Here is a 12,000-nt window from a genome sequence, read left to right on the forward strand (position 1 = left end):
TCTTTAACATTATTAGTGAATTACCAACATCTAAATGGAAGACTGGATGTAGCCCTTAGTGGTGAACCAGTATAATTTGCTGTGTCGTATTCTGTGCTTTACAGTTTTCTTCCTTATTTACATTTTGTGGTTGTGTTTGGATATTTTCTGTGGAAGGGGAAATTATACAGGACTGTTAATTTCCCAACAAGTGGTATCAGATCTGTAGGGTTGCAGATCATGGGAGACAAATATCACGCACACCATTACTATGAAGGCGTTCTGAAGTTCACCAAAGAGAATTTCAATGTTTGGAAGATGCATGTAAAGGATCTTCTTACTATTGGGTGTGTTGCCCTAAACTCGTAGTTTGTAATTATGTAAAAACAAATTTATATTCAATAAAGTTATAGTTTCATATTCAATCAATTTGTTGTTGAATTCATAACATTGCATTGTCCAAATCAAATAAACTAAACATCCAAGATTATTATCATATAACTAGGATAGTATATATACTGGGTATATATTTGATATACTCTCGATATACAAGTGGATAATGTCTCCAAAATAACCTAAAGGGTCTATAGTATATGGATAAGGCTGGTATCCTGGCAACACTATGGATACGGCATACTTTGTAAATGTTACAAACAGCCCGATCCAGGTCATTTGTGTGAAGACATGTGAGTGGAGGTATCCTATACAATTAGTTTGTATAAGACTGGACCGGGAAATAGCCAATTTTTAGATACAACGCTGTTGACTAACAGATTGCTATTTTATATGATGACCAACAACTCATTCTCAATCCTGAGTAAATTATAGACTCCTACCCATGAGGGCTCGTCCTTTGATCTATATGGGTGAGAGTAGCCTGAGTCGCCGACTCAACATTCCTACCATTTTGGGGACGAGACCGAGTAGGGAGCTGGGAACATAATTTCACAAGATGAAATTCACTCCTCCCCGAGTTTAGAGGAGTAGATGAGTGTTCTCTTAAATGCTAACTCCGGGACTTGAACAAGGGGCCCCACCCTCTCACTGGCCCGAGAGGGACTTCCAGTTATTGGTCGGACCATAACCGAGTTACTCATTAGAAGAGAAGTGGTATTTAAGAAATAAGATGTAACTCAGGGGTAAAACGATACTTTGGACCTAGCTTGAGTTACGAGCACTTGTGAAGGATTGACTTGTCATTAATGGTCGTATATCCATGGACACAAAAATATTCTGCAGTGAGAAGAGTGCAATTGCGGGTGTTTAGTGGAGTAACCCGTAGTTAACGAATGTTGATTAACACGGTTAATGAATTTGACCGATTGATCTCGTATCGTTGGAACTTCTAATTTGTAGGTCCATCAGGTCCCCTTTCTAGCTCACAACTGGTAAAACGAGGATCAAGTTTCTTGGAAGAGGATTATATGTATGTATATTGAAACATTATAATATATGATTAATTCTAAATTGAAACTATATATTATGAGAGAAGTTATTTGAATGAGAATCAAATAAAAATCAATATGAATAGGATTCATATTAAAACTATATGTTAGATGCGAATTTGGACCTGCCACGTGTCATAATCAGAGAGGTAAGCCGATTTGACGTGCGAATGAAATTAGAAATTTTCCTAAGATTGTTCAGGTCAACGGTTACGAACCGAGCTAAAAGGATGAGCCGACCTGAACGGAGTCCGTAAACGTGTCTCTTCCGAACCCGACAACACGCCGTATTTTTAGGGTGACACTTTCTATAAATAGAAACCTTAGCTTTAAATGCAAGGTACGCAATCCTAGAGAGACTCGGCAAGTTAGCTCGGACTAGAACTGACTTGCTCGTCGAAGTGCTAACTTTGTTTTGCAAGTTTCAAAAGTGCTCTGGGAAGCTGTTGGACCGTTGGCCGTAGTTCATCCAGCACGTTCCGATCTACGTTATATCCGAGCTCAGCAATTTCAAGCTCAAACATCTGGCGCTGTCTGTGGGGACGACACATCCAGAAGTCAGTCTCACCTTTTGCAATCTAAACCACTGGCCCAAACCCGCTCCCAACAGTCACAATTTCGACTTTCACCAATCCGCTCTCCGGTAAAGGATGCTGCCACTTCCCGTGCCCATCCTCGACTCATGTACTCTCAGGTGGCCGGGACTCCTGTCATCAAACGATGATCCCAAGCGGGGGTGGTCAAGGAAAATGGAGGTCGGCCGGCCACATCCGATCCCATAGCAGTCCGTGACTTTCATCTCACCTCTGATCAGTTTCCACCACTACAGCCTCAGAGGAACGGGTTGCCGCCCCGTGCACCTCGTCTCTGCGGCTGAGGGAGCACAAGTGCACGCTCCGGGGCAAGTGCCGACGCAGGCGTGGACCCTGTCGTGGTAGCTAACGTTATCGCCGAGCTTACGGAAGTCAGGGCGAGGCTCGAAGCGGTCGAAAGAGGCAGCGAGGTGTCCGGCTCTTCCGTCTCCAAGGATCCCATTCGAGGAAAGGGGTCGATGCATCCGACCCAAAGAACGGAGTATCAGTTCCGACCTCGCAGGAAGGCCCGAGCTGGAGCACCCTCGCGAAGGTCACAACGAGTGGGGACAGGCGTTGCCTTGGGAGCACAGGTATGTGACACCCTCAGCAGGACAACCAAGTGGAGGACCGACGCCCGAAGGTCCGACCATATCGGACTCCCCTAGCATCATTCAATAGCTACAACGCCCGTCAGGGCCGAGGTGAGGGGCCACAAAGACGAAGATCGGGAGAGGTCCTCCCAGGGTGATCATTCATTTCGGTCCGAAGTGGACCTCCTCCGAGATCAATTTCAGAAAGAGATAGAAGATCTCAAGCGGCAGTGCAGGCTTGTAGATCCGCATCGCGTGGTCGAGCAAGAAGAGCCGCCTTTCTCCCAAGCAATCCTAAACGTGCCTATCTTGCCGAGGTTCAAGGCTCTGGTCATTAGCTCCTACGACGGGTCTGGAGATCCGATCTCTTACGTGAAGGTGTTCGAGGGGAATATGGATTTCCTGGCCACGAGCGATGCCATGAAGTGCCGAGCATTTCAAATAGCCTTGGAAGGCTCGGCAAGGTTGTGGTACCGACAGTTGAAGCCCCGATCCATCGACAATTATCAACAGCTGAGAAGGTTTTTCATCAACCAGTTCTCAGCTCGGCAGTTGTTGAAGTTGCCATCCTCTCACCTCGGAACAGTGAAACAACGGGACAACGAGTCCCTGACAGAGTACATCGCTCGGTTCATGGACGAGCATGTCAAGGTGGTAAGTTGCATCAACGACATCGCCATGATGTACTTCACAACAGGGTTAACTGACAGAAACCTGACGATCGAGTTCGGAAGTTGTCCGCCGACCTCGCTGAACGAAATGCTCGCTCGAGCTCGGCAGTACATTGATGGCTTGGAGCTGTGGAAGGCCAACAGAGACAGGCGGAGCAGCCGCGGTAAAGATCGGGACCGAAAGTCCCCTCCTCCCAAGAAGCAACGTGTTAATGATCGGAGCGCGTCTCGGCGGGCCGACGACAACAAGAACAGAGGCTGTCGCGATGAGAGAGCCACTTCAGACCGTCGGGGGCCGAAGTTTGATAGGGCCACTCTGCTGAACACCTCAATCGTGGAGATCTACGCAGCAGCCGAGGATACCGACCTAGAGGCGCTTTTTGCAGCCCCGTAAAAGCTCTGCCGACCTCGAAGGAGGCGAGACAAGCGACTCTACTGCCAATTCCACAAGGCACGGTCACGACACTTCACGCTGTTTCCACCTGAAGGAGCAGGTCGAAAATCTGATCCGGAGGGGTTATCTGAAAAAATACGTCGACAGACGTGAAAGGGCTGAGCCAGAGGGGTCAGCTCGGGAGGAGAAGCAAGAGAAATCGCCACCGCCAAGACGAAAGGAAGATCGTCCTGCCATTATAAACACCATCCATAGGGGTCCGAGTGGCGAGCAGTTCGGGCAGAAGAGGAAAGCCCTGGCCCGAGAAGCCGCGCACGAAGTCTGCGCCTCGTATCCAAGGGAGCCCGCAGTGCCGATCTTATTCGATGACCAAGACAGCGAAGGAGTGCACTTGCCTCATAACGACGCTCTGGTGATCGCCCCACTGATAGAACATGTGAAGATCCGAAGAGTTCTTGTTGTTGGCGGGGCGTCGGCGAATATATTGTCCTTCTTGACCTACACGGCCCTAGGATGGGAGAGGAAACATTTGAAGCGCAGCCCGACGCCTTTGGTCGGCTTTGCTAGGGAGACGGTTAGCGCGGAAGGATGCATCTTACTCCTTGTCACTGTCGGCGAAGGATATCAGCAAATGACCAAGGTCACGGAGTTTGTCGTGATAGACCCAAGCTCGGCATACAACGCCATAATTGGCCAACCTCTGATTCACGACCTCAAAGCGGTCCCGTCTACTTATCACCAAGTGTTGAAGTACCCGACCTCGGCAGGAGTCGCCACAGTCCGAGGAGAGAAAAGAACGTCGAGAGAATGCTACACGGTTGCGATGAGGGGGACTAACACTTGCTGGGGCCGGATAAGCAGGTCAGCGTCGGTAGCAAGCTGGGGGCCGAGGTGAAGGAAAACCTCATCGACTTTCTGAAGGTGAATTCCGACGTGTTCGCATGGTCTCATGACGACATGCCAGGCATAGACCCTAGTATAATGGTGCATAGGCTTAATGTAGATCCTAGCTATAAGCTTGTGAGGCAAAAGCGTCGGCCTGTCAACGCCTAGCGAAGTAATGTAATTTGTAAAGAAGTCGAGCAGTTGCTACGAGCTAATTTCATAAGAGAAGTTCACTACCCCGCGTGGCTGTCCAATGTTGTTTTAGTTAAAAAGTCTAACGGCAAGTGGCGTGTCTGCATTGACTTTACGAGCCTCAATAAGGCGTGTCCAAAAGACAGTTTTCCCCTACCTCAGATAGATCAGCTCGTCGACGCAAAGGCAGGGCATGAGCTACTCTTCTTCATGGATGCTTACTCCAGGTACAATCAGATTCGGATGCGTGCGCCCGACCAAGAACACATCGCCTTTGTTACCGACCAAGGGCTGTATTGCTACAACGTCATGCCTTTCGGTCTGAAGAACACCGGGGCGACCTACCAGTGGATGGTCAACATGATGTTCGCCAGACAGATCGGACGTAACATGGAGGTGTACGTGGACGACATGTTGGTGAAGAGCAAGCAGACGAGCTCCCATTTGGCCGACCTGGCAGAGGCCTTCAGCGTACTTCGGAAGTATCAGATGAAGCTCAACCCGAGCAAGTGCTCCTTTGGGGTCTCGTCAGGAAAGTTCCTAGGGTTCATGGTCCACGAACACGGAATTGAAGCAAATCCGGACAAAATAAGAGCAGTCCTGGAGATGGAGGCACCGAGGAATATTAAGCAGCTACAGGGGTTGAATGGCCGTCTAGCAACCTTGAATCGCTTCGTATCTCGCTTCACTGACAAGTGCCACCCTTTCTTCCAAACGCTAAGGAAAAAGGGTCGGTTCGAATGGACCGACGATTGCTAAGCAGCACTTCAGTAGTTGAGCAGTACCTCGGCTCGTCTCCGTTGTTTTCCAAGCCAATGTCAGGCGACGTTCTCTACTTGTACTTGGCTGTGTCGGAAAATGCAGTGAGCTAAGTACTCATCAAGGAGGCAGAAGGGCGGCAGAGCCCTGTCTACTACACAAGCAAATCGTTGACCGAGGCCGAGGCTCGTTACCCCTGTGTTGAGAAGCTAGCTCTGGCCTTGGTAACCTCGGCACGTCGACTACGACCATACTTCCAGGCACACAAGATAATCGTTCCGACAAACTTCCCCTTGAGGCAGATTTTCTACAAGCCCGAAACGTCGGGTCGACTGATGAAGTGGGCCCTGGAACTCAGTGAACATGACATCGCCTTCGAGCCCAGAACAACGTTGAAAGGTCAGGCAGTCGCAGACTTTGTTACTGAGCTGACCCCACCTAGGCAAGGGAGCGATGTCCGTGACCAGTGGACACTCTACGTGGATGGTTCGTCCAATGAGAAGGTTTGTGGGGCAGGCCTGCTGCTCCTCGGCCCCGGTGGTCTTCGGTTCGAGTACGCACTCCGGTTCAATTTCCGAGCTTCCAATAAAGAAGCCGAGTACGAGGCGTTGATAAATGCACTGAAGGTCGCCAGAGAAATGGGCGTGAGGCGACTCTTAATTCTCAGCAATTCCCAACTGGTCGTCAATCAAGTTACTGAGGAGTACCAGGTGAAGGATGCTCATATGGAGAGGTATCTGGCCAAAGCCCGAGTGCTCCTCGCCCAATTTGAGGACCACGTAATTCGACAGGTTCCGAGGTCCGAAAACACCAACGCCGACGCACTGGCTCGCCTAGCCTCGACCAATGAGACCGACCTACCGAGGACGGTTCGAGTTGAAGTACTCGCCGAGTCGTCCATCGACCAACATGAAGTAATGGAGGTTCAGTCAGCTCAGCCTACATGGATGGACCCTATTAAGAACTTCTTGGTCAGTGGCTCAGTCCCTGATGATCCGCGCCAAACCAGAAGGTTCCGACGTCAAGCGGCTCATTACCTGATACAAGAAGGCAAGCTCTTCGAGAGAGGATATTCCCTACCATTTCTACGGTGCCTCGACCCAGAGGAGGCGAGGTATGTTATCCGCGAGATTCACGAAGGAGTTTGCAGAAGCCACGAAGGAGCTCGGTCCATGGCTGCCAAGGTCGTCCGCCAGGGTTACTATTGGCCGACGATTGAAAGCGACACCAAGGAGTTCGCCAAGACATGCGACAAATGCCAACGCTTTGCGAGCATCTTGAGACAACCCCCAGAGATGCTGACGCCGATCTCAAGCCCTTGGCCTTTCGCTCAGTGGGGGATAGATCTGATCGGCCCACTACCGACGGGGAAGGGGCAGTTGAAGTTTGCCATAGTAGCAGTAGATTACTTCACCAAGTGGGTGGAAGCGGAACCTCTAATGTCTATTACCGAGGGGAAGGTTGTCAGCTTTGTGTGGAAGAGCGTAATATGTCGGTTCGGTATACCGAACGCCATCGTCACCAACAATGGAAAACAGTTCGACAGTGCTCGGTTTAATCAGTTCTATCAACAGCTCTACATACGCCACCTCAGCTCGTCTCCGGCACATCCGCAGTCTAACGGGCAAGTTGAAGCTGTGAACAAGATCATCAAGTGTGGTCTGAAGAAAAGGCTGGAGTCTCTGAAAGGTCGGTGGGCAGAAAAGCTACCGGAGGTGTTGTGGTTCTACCTCACTACACCCCGCCGATCTACTGGCGAGACGCCATACGGACTAGCTTTCGGGTCGAAGGTCGTCATTCCTGTGGAGATCAACATGCCGACGACCCGAGTTGAGAATTTCGACGAACAAACCAACAGCGAAGCTCTTCTTGTGAATCTCGACCTACTGAGGAGAAAAGGTCTCACTCCCAGCTCAGGCTAGCAGAGTATCAGAACCGCATGGCTCGCTACTACAACACCAGAGTAAAAGTCAGAACGTTCAAGCCTGGCAACCTCGTCCTCAAGAAGGTGATGCAGCATGTCAGATCACTCGAGCCAAACTGGGAAGGTCCATACAAAGTCCTGAAAATACTCCGACCTAGAGCGTATCAGCTGTCCGACCTCAACGGGAGACGACTCCCCCACCCATGGAACGCCGAGCATTTGCGAATTTATTTTCAATGAGACGTATGCAATCCGATGTGTAAAATTTTATTCATTAATGAAAGACGATCTCCAATAAGTTGTACAAAATTTTACTTTATTCGTGTAGCCTACTACTACCGAGCTACGCCAAATGGGGGCCAAGGAAGACTACGTGGTATGACCTAACCTATGCTGAGAAACTAAAATTCGTTAAGTTCTTTATATTTTTAGCAAAAGAAAGCAATGGTCAGCTCGTAGGAACCTGGTTACCTCATCCATTGAACACACCGCTGAGCTGAACTATTCGGCTCGTAAACCGTTGTGTAGGTAACAAATTATCAAAACTTGAGAAACTCAGATAACAAAACCAAAGTTAAGATTGAAATTTAATTTTTCTCTAAGTATGGGGACCTCGGAGAGAACAACTCAAGTCTGAGCTAACTTTGTTTCCTTAAATTGAAAGTTTGATGAAGAGCCGAGGTATATATGCCTCGGCTCAGTACAGTAAGTTGAAACTAAAAATGATAATAAAAATGAAAAGAAGCAACAGAAGGCGGAGGCTGTCTACTCTTGCGGAGGGTCGGCAGGACTACTAGTACCTGCGTCGGCGTCAACAGCAGCAGCGACCTCAGTGGCCTCGGCCTCCTTACCGACGTCAGAAGGTCGGTCAGCCCAGATAGACTCGTACTCTTGCTCGACGGCGGCAACGACCTCCTTCAGGCAAACGGCGTCGAGCTTGTTGACGGCATAGTAGAAGCCCCTGTCCGCGAGGTCGCGAGCTAGGCCGTCGAACTCGGGGAATTCTTTTATCTTTTTCTCCAAGTAGGTCCAGCTCGCCAAATTTTGCTGAGCCTCATTCCACCCCTTCTCCGCAGTCTCGGCTCGTTGTCTGGCATTCTTCAGGTCAGTACGCGCTTGGGCTATTAGGGCCTTCGACATGTCGGCCTCAGCTTCCTTCTCAGCTCGAGCCTGGCCGACCTCGACCTCGAGCTGGGCGATCCGCTGCTCGTAGGAGGCGTGCGTCTCCTCCTCCTTCAAATCCCGCCCTCCGAGCTCCAAGCTCACCATCAATGCTGAAAGGCAGGCATGGTAGTGTAGCTGCAAAAGCTCGAGGTCAAATCAAAAGAGATAAAAAAAAAGAAGAAGAGGAAGGAAAGGAAGAGTAGGCACGAGCTTACCTCTACAACAAGAGCTATGGTCTTTCTCACCGCCTCCACAGGGTCCTCAGGCGCCTGAAGAGCTTGCTCCACACGGCGGGAGCTGGAGGATCTGACCTTTGTAGCTGCCTCATGGATGCTGAGGCGAGAGAAGGCAAGCTTGAATGGCAGAGGAAGCTCGTCGCACTACCGCCGACCCTGTTGAGAACCGTCCTCCGAGTCGACCATGATGGGGGGAGGCCGAGATCTGGAGTTAACCTCCTCGGAGGGAAGTGTCTCCCTCACTCTCTTCCTTCGCTGCAGTGGAGCAGCCGACTTCTCGTCACCAACGACGATCTGCAGAGGTTGAGCCTGAAGGGCTTGAAATTTGGCCAAGTTCGCCATCCCGGGGGCCAGGACGTCGGCACTGCTCGTACGATGGCGAGCCTGAGGAGTCGCTGGAGGAATAGACTGAGCCGAAGCTCACTGTCGATTCGTGCTGCTGAGTGCGAGGAATTTTGAGGTCATTTCTGAAAAAGGGACAAGGTCAGTAAACCAACGAGCAAAAAGGTGACGAGGTCAGTAAACGAACGAGCTAAAAGTGTTGGGAGGAAGTTACCTTCAGGGGCTTTTCGCTTCTGTGAGCTGCGTTGCCGAGGTTTGGGGAGCTTTTTGAACTTGTCCGGTTAGTTGTGAGAACTGAGATCGCTGAAGAAGAGGTGAGAGTTCGAGACGAGTGCTTCACCCCACAGTGCGTACTTTAGGCTCCGACCTTGGGCTCGCCTGATGATCTCCCAAGACTTGTTGTTGATCCTCGGAATGGGGGATGGCAGAGCTGCACCATGAGACCTCGTGAGAAGCAAAGACATGAAAATAAGAGACAACCTATATCATACCTAAGACACTCACCTACGTCTCCGAACTCTACTCGGACTTGACAGGTCGGCTCACCCCCTCCGTCCCTCAGAAGCCACTCACCAGAGACGAGGAACCAACACTCCTTCCAATTTTTGTTAAATGAGGGGTTCCTAATCAGCTGACCTACGTTCCGCCGAGCTGAGAGGTAGTACCGACCCTCTCCCTCGTTGGAGGCTTTGACGGTGTGGGTCGCTAAGAGTTGGTCTACCGTGAGTCTGTCCCCGTCCTCGTCATGGAGGACCCACCACAGAACGTAGGCTCCGAGCAAGGTAGACCACCCATTAGGGGAGAGCTGAGCTGGAGCGAGATTAACGGCGCTAAGGAATCTCTGAATAAAGGGATGAAGTGGAAGCCTAACCCCCTATTGAACATCTGAGGATAGAAACTGACGAAGCCCGGAGGAGGGTCGTCAAGATGTTCGCCGACATTGGGCACCCTAATCTTTATAGAGTTGGGAATGAGGTAAGTTTTGCGAAGCTCGGCTAATCTACCTACCGAGCAGGTCGAGGGAGGTAGCTCGGCCACCGGACCAAGGTTAGGGTTTCCTGAAGTGGATGCTACGTTGGGGATTGTCGAGCTATCCATGGCACGAGGATTCCCTGAGGTTGGGGCAGGGTTAGGCCCCCCTACAGTATCGGTTGTACTGGACGACTCATACGACGACTCACTAGACGAGCTACTAATCGTCAGACCTGAATGGGAACGCTTAAAAGAACTACCTAAAGAAAGAAGGAGAGAGTACCTGACTTGGAAACGGCTGAGGTACACAAAAATTCGAGAGTGAAAAAGTGAAAAGTGAAAACGAAAGGCACCCCGACATTTATAGGACATCCCGGAAGCACGAGAGTCGTCCGATCGAGGGAGAATCAACTGATTCAATTTGCCCGCGAGAGATAACTCCAGCGGTGACGTTTGAGTTTTAGAGGCAAGAACTAGGGCTGACGACATCAGTGACGTCACCCATAGACGCATGGATTCGGCCACCTTCGCTTAGCTCGAATTACTTCGCCTAGCCGACCTACGCCACGTCGAAGTAGGGGCCAATGTTGGATGCGAATTTGGACCTGCCACGTGTCATAATCAGAGAGGTAAGTAGATTTGACGTGCGAATGAAATTAGAAATTTTCCTAGGGTTGTTCAGGTCAGCGGTTAAGGACCAAGCTAAAAGGACGAGCCAACCTGAACGGAATCCGTAAACGTGTCTCTTCCGAACCCGACAACACGTCGTATTTTTAGGGTGTGTCAGAGTTCCTGTCGGGCCCACTTTCTATAAATTGAAACCTTAGCCTTAAATGCAAGGTACGCAATCCTAGATAGACTCGGCAAGTTAGCTCAGACTAGAATTGACTTACTCGTCGGAGTGCTAACTTTGTTTCGCAGGTCTCAAGAGTGCTCTGGGAAGCTGTTGGACCATTGGCCGTAGTTCATCCAGCACGTTCCGATCTATGTTATATCCGAACTCAACAATTTCGAGCTCAAACACTATAGTTAGAGAAATGCTTTAGAATATGATTCTATTGATAATAAATAATTCAGTGTTAATTATTTATTTAATTTAATATATATATATTAATTGTTAATTTGACTAATAATTAAGTAATTAATAAGATTAATTAATTTTATATAGATTAATATTAATTTAATTAATTTTAGTTTTAATTAATATTAAACACTTTCCTACTTAATTGTAGGGGACTGGAAAATTGGTTATAACGTGGGGAGTTACCCCACGTCATCCTAGGTTATGTGCAAAAACATAACAAGAGTTTCCCCTGCATTTTTCTCTTCCCCAAGTTTCAATTCTTTCTCAAGATAACTGATTCCCTTTTGACTCCAAGTTTGTTGCTCCCACAAGCAAATTCTTGTTCCCATAGAATAGCCGCGAAGATCGGTGGTGGTGTGGAACGGAATTCATCGCGATGATTTCTTGAAGAAAGTCTTCAAATGTAGGTACATTTTCCAATATATTTTCCTTTTCAATGTGTTGTTTTTGCTCCTTAAAATTCAATAACAAGATCTTCATTTCCGTTGTAACGTCCTATCACTTATATGCAAGAAAATACACACAACTTTGGGGGAGAGACCAGTGGGGATGACTCATAAGGATTCAAATGAGATAGATGAGCAAGCCATTGCAAATATCAGAATGTCTCTGTCGATGGGTGTATGCAATCTCATGGTGAAATAGATGACTACGAAAGAATTGTTGCAGGCCTTGCAAGAAGGTATGAGAAACCTTCTGCCAATACAAAAATACTTCTATGGACGAAGTATTTTTATATCCACATGGAGGAGGGAACTTCGGTGAATTCCAACATTAATGATTTCGTC

The 12,000-nt window shown here is 49.0% G+C and overlaps 1 protein-coding gene across 1 annotated transcript; it reads left to right on the top strand.

Moving 5' to 3' along the window:
• Positions 1-2,475: 2,475 nt before the first annotated feature.
• On the top strand, positions 2,476-5,490 carry LOC148209784 (uncharacterized). The gene is made up of 4 exons (XM_088126988.1): positions 2,476-2,589; positions 2,794-3,650; positions 3,802-4,515; positions 4,959-5,490. Exons 1-4 carry the CDS (start codon positions 2,476-2,478, stop codon positions 5,488-5,490), a joined length of 2,217 nt encoding a protein of 738 aa, XP_087983114.1.
• Positions 5,491-12,000: the final 6,510 nt, after the last annotated feature.

The sequence above is a fragment of the Momordica charantia genome (assembly GCF_013281855.1).
Source record: "Momordica charantia cultivar OHB3-1 chromosome 8 unlocalized genomic scaffold, Mcharantia_2.0 BLBB01000008.1, whole genome shotgun sequence".
NCBI classification, from domain to species: Eukaryota; Viridiplantae; Streptophyta; class Magnoliopsida; order Cucurbitales; family Cucurbitaceae; genus Momordica; species Momordica charantia.

What these genes read in the sequence shown, in the direction of transcription:
- LOC148209784 (XM_088126988.1), top strand. Translation starts at nt 2,476, where the DNA reads ATGCATCCGACCCAAAGAACGGAGTATCAGTTCCGACCTCGCAGGAAG. An exon ending in GCGTTGCCTTGGGAGCACAG is followed by an intron (nt 2,590 to 2,793) that starts GTATGTGACACC and finishes GATCAATTTCAG; the next exon opens with AAAGAGATAGAAGATCTCAA. An exon ending in GAGGCGCTTTTTGCAGCCCC is followed by an intron (nt 3,651 to 3,801) that starts GTAAAAGCTCTG and finishes ATACGTCGACAG; the next exon opens with ACGTGAAAGGGCTGAGCCAG.